This window comes from Populus nigra, chromosome 3 (genome assembly GCF_951802175.1).
Source record: "Populus nigra chromosome 3, ddPopNigr1.1, whole genome shotgun sequence".
Classification (NCBI taxonomy): Eukaryota; Viridiplantae; Streptophyta; class Magnoliopsida; order Malpighiales; family Salicaceae; genus Populus; species Populus nigra.
In genome coordinates this window covers 10,917,746-10,922,007 of record NC_084854.1, presented here as the reverse complement: position 1 = coordinate 10,922,007, position 4,262 = coordinate 10,917,746, and the positions used below count along the sequence as shown (strand labels likewise).

General features: G+C 34.4%; 1 protein-coding gene across 1 annotated transcript; it reads left to right on the top strand.

Annotated features, from left to right (window-relative positions):
- Positions 1–223: 223 nt before the first annotated feature.
- On the top strand, positions 224–1,576 carry LOC133688661 (spermidine hydroxycinnamoyl transferase-like). The gene has a single exon (XM_062108232.1). It carries the CDS (start codon positions 224–226, stop codon positions 1,574–1,576), a length of 1,353 nt encoding a protein of 450 aa, XP_061964216.1.
- The last annotated feature ends 2,686 nt before the right edge of the window (positions 1,577–4,262 follow it).

Below are 4,262 nucleotides of genomic sequence, written 5' to 3'. Positions count from 1 at the left end.
TGGGAACTGCAAGAGAACAACATTTATTTTTTTAATTTCTTGAAGGTGTTGATGGGCTCTCCTTAGGATCGGACGTTTCGAGGGAACTACTAGACTCACGAAAAAATCATTTCAACAAAGTATCTACGTATCTTCATTTTTCTTACTCTTGAACATGGCTTTTAAATACAACTTATTGTAGCATTCGCAACTCGATCTCACTCTTATAATAATAATAATAATAATGGTGGTGGTGGCAATCAAAGGCTCTTATATAGTGAAACCTGCCAAACCAACATGGACCGGCCGCGTTTCCCTCTCTGAGTTGGATCAAATTGGAACAATAACGCATGTTCCCACTATCTACTTCTACAAACCATCGCCAAACTGGCTAACATCATCCAATGATGTCGTCAATAACCTTAAAGATTCATTGAGAGATGCTTTGGTGCCATTTTATCTACTAGCTGGCCGTTTACACTGGATAGGCCGTGGCCGCCTCGAGCTTGAGTGCAATGCCATGGGTGTTATGTTCACTGAGGCTGAATCTGAATCCAAGCTTGAAGATCTTGGCGACTTCCTACCGTCTTCAGAGTACAAATACCTAATCCCATATGTTGACTATACCGTTCCAATACATGACTTGCCTCTATTATTAGTGCAACTCACCAAGTTCCAATGTGGTGGTATTAGCCTAAGTTTAACAATATCTCATGCTGTTGTTGATGGGCAAAGTGCTCTTCACTTTATGTCAGAGTGGGCAAGAATCGCCCGTGGCGAGCCATTAGGCATGGTTCCTTTTCTTGACCGAAAGGTCTTGCGAGCTCGGGATCCTCCAATAGCTTCACAGTTTCATCATGCGGAGTTCGATCTTCCACCATTACTATTGGGGCAGTTGAATAACGCTGAAGAGAGAAAAAAGAAGGCAACTGTAGCCATGTTGAGGCTAACCAAAGTTCAGGTTGAAAATTTAAAGAATGTGGCAAATGAGGAAAGAATCAGTACAGATAGTGGTCGTGGTTATACTAGATATGAGACCTTGTCTGGACATGTTTGGAGGTCTGTTTGCAAGGCTCGTGGACACAACCCAGAGCAGCCAACTGCTCTAGGTGTTTGTGTTGATTCACGTAAACGGATGCAGTCACCTTTGCCTGATGGTTACTTCGGCAATGCTACTCTTAATGTGATCGCGGTTAGTCACGCCGGTAAGCTCATGTCAAAGCCCTTGGGATATGCCGCAAGAAAGATAAGGGAGGCAATTGAAACGGTGACAAATGCGTATGTGAGATCTGCGATTGATTTCTTGAAGAATCAACCAAACTTGACAAGGTTTCAAGACATTCACGCACTAGGAGGCACTGAAGGACCCTTTTACGGGAACCCAAATATCGGGGTGGTTAGTTGGTTAACCCTACCTATTTATGGCCTTGATTTTGGGTGGGGAAAGGAGATTTATATGGGACCAGGAACTCATGATTTTGATGGGGACTCATTGCTTCTGCCAAGTCCTAATGGAGACGGGTCTGTAATATTAGCAATATGTTTGCAGGTGGCTCATATGGAAGCTTTTAAGAAATACTTCTATAAAGATATATAGAACAATCCAGCTCTAGCGCAAGAAATAATAGCAGTATGACTAGAGAACAAGAAGAAATAATCAAGAAAGAGAGAATGACTAATGGATATGTTTACTTTATTACAATATTTTGATAAATATTGATAATTTGATGTGTTCTTGTATTAATAATGAGATGTTCAAGTTAAGGTTATTGCCTCATTACCAGTGGAACAATTGATTTTATTACTTTATTACATTGGTATCAAAGCTTTTATTGTTGTTTTCGTACTGATAATGAATTAACAACGAGTGTTTTCATGGTCGTATGGTAACTCATTGTAAACACCTTCTTAATTGCCTCTTGGCATGAGGATTAAATCAAGAAAATTTGTTATTAAACGGATTTGTATGATTCTTTATTCAAAGTTTATTCAAATGATAAATGGATGATTTTGTAGACTTGTAACTCCAATATACTTCATTGTTGTTGTTAAATTACAAAAATAAAAACAAACTAAATTTGATATCAAAATCATTGTGATATAGATGCAAAACACTGTGTCCACAATACTGTTCCACATTTGTTTTTTAAAATGATCCTTGGAATTTGTTTAATTTGATCCCTAGACCTTTTTTTATTTGTTCATTTAATGTCGCTTTTATTTGGGAATATGTTTTGCGTCTTGCTTTGGCTACTTAAGTTAGGGCATTTAGCATTGAAAAAAAAATTATCGCTCCATTGATGCTTAATCTGAAAAATCAAATAAAATTTTATTGATTTAGAACAATTAAAGTTATAGAGATTGAATTGAACAATGATAAATATTCAAAGACTGAATTGCATGAGCATGAGAAAGGTTCAAAATTTTATTTAGTCACCTATTCATTTTTATTTTTATTTCAATTAAATCCATTCACATTGTGTTTATTTGAGGTTAGACATAACCCTTTTTTTGGTTGTCTAGATATTAGGATCTTTTGATGTCGAGAAAAGATTTTGGTGCATGGTTGATACTCGATTTCATAAAATAAAATAAAATTTTATTGATCTAAAATAATTAAGACTTAAAGGATCAAATTTCAAACTCAAACAAATAGGAAAAATTGGGCTAAACGAGCATGGACAAACTTGCTGACGTTTGCATTGCATGCACCAACACTTGAAGGAAGCCGATACACTTTAGCAACGCATGTAACTTCCTTTAGTGGTTGAACATCACCTTCTTTGGTGGCATTGGAAGCAACTCAATGAGTTTTTTCATTGGGGCAGCACATGTCAACGAGTGGGCGGTGGTAAAGATCTAATGGCCTTTTCTTTTTTCTCATCCCTTTCTTCTCTTTCCTATCCTTGATTTTCAAGCTGAATTATCCAAATTTGCAAGGTGTCCTGCCACGTTCTTTTTGTCAATTTTAGTCATCTTTTTATCACTATTTGTTTTTTTATGTTTTTTTTTTGAATTGATATTTTTTCAATTTCATCCTTCAATATTGTCTTATTAGGGATTGAGTTTTGTGATTTTTCTCGTTTGACTTCTATAAGATAATCCCAGCCTCATGCCCTAAGTCACGGGTTCAGAAGGTTCCCAGCCTCATGCCCTAAGTCACGGGTTTAGAAGGTTGACCCCAGTTAATTTTTTCTTAAATTTTTTTAAAAGTATTTTTTTAATTTCTTTCTCTAATATTAGGCTGATTTAGGATTGGACTTCATGAGTTTTTTTTTCCTATAGGATTATCCCAATCTCATTACCTAGATTGCAAATTCAGGGAGTTAGCCTGAGATGGTTTTTTTTTTTGTTATTTTTTAAAGTTGATTTTATTTTCTATTTTTGTCATTCAACATTAGGTTTGTTCGGAAATTAAGCTTTATATTGTTTTCTCATTTTACCTTATATTTGTTTACCGCACTCACATAACCAATTTTCAATAGGGGTTGGTTGGATCACCTGGGTTTACTAGGATTTTTTTTCTTAAGTCCTTTTTATTATTTGAGTTTTTTTTTATTTCATCATTTTACATTTGGTTTTCTTAGAAATGGTGATTCATGATTTGTTTTTCAATTTTCTTTCTATAGGGTTGTTATAACCCATTTTAACCTTGAGTAATTTTTCTTCAGAAATAGCCAAAAATACTTTAAAAAACATTTGAAAAAAAGAAAATCTAAAAAATATTTTTTGCATTGATTGGACAAATGTTTTTCAAGCTTTAATTGGATATGATAATTGTTCCAATAGTGTAACTAAACTAAATCAGTTGTAATTAAAGGAATTAAAGGATCAATGATCAAATTTGACAAATTGGTATTATTTGGGAGGTCTTATTAATTCAATCAAGGTTTTAATTAGATAAATTTTTGACTTTTATAGTTTGTGACTTTAATTGAAAGTTTTGCAAGCTAATAACCACTTTGAAAAATGCAGGGAGAATGAAAGGGTTCACTTAATTTTGGCCAAAGACCCAATTGAAATTTTTTATTTTGTTTAACTTAAATTTGGTTATAGATTGCAAAATTAGAACTATAGGACTATTAAAACTGAAAAGAAAAGATATTAGTTTGTAAGGACTGCTTTGAACTTTCACCACATCAAATATTGTCCTCTTAGAGGTTCCATATATATACCAAAGCAGTCTCTTTTGTCTTCTTCCTTAAAGCAAAGTTGGAGGAAATAACCCTAGCTATTATTTTCAAAGAGTCGAATACCCAACCTTCTTCTTCCTTTGACTTGTA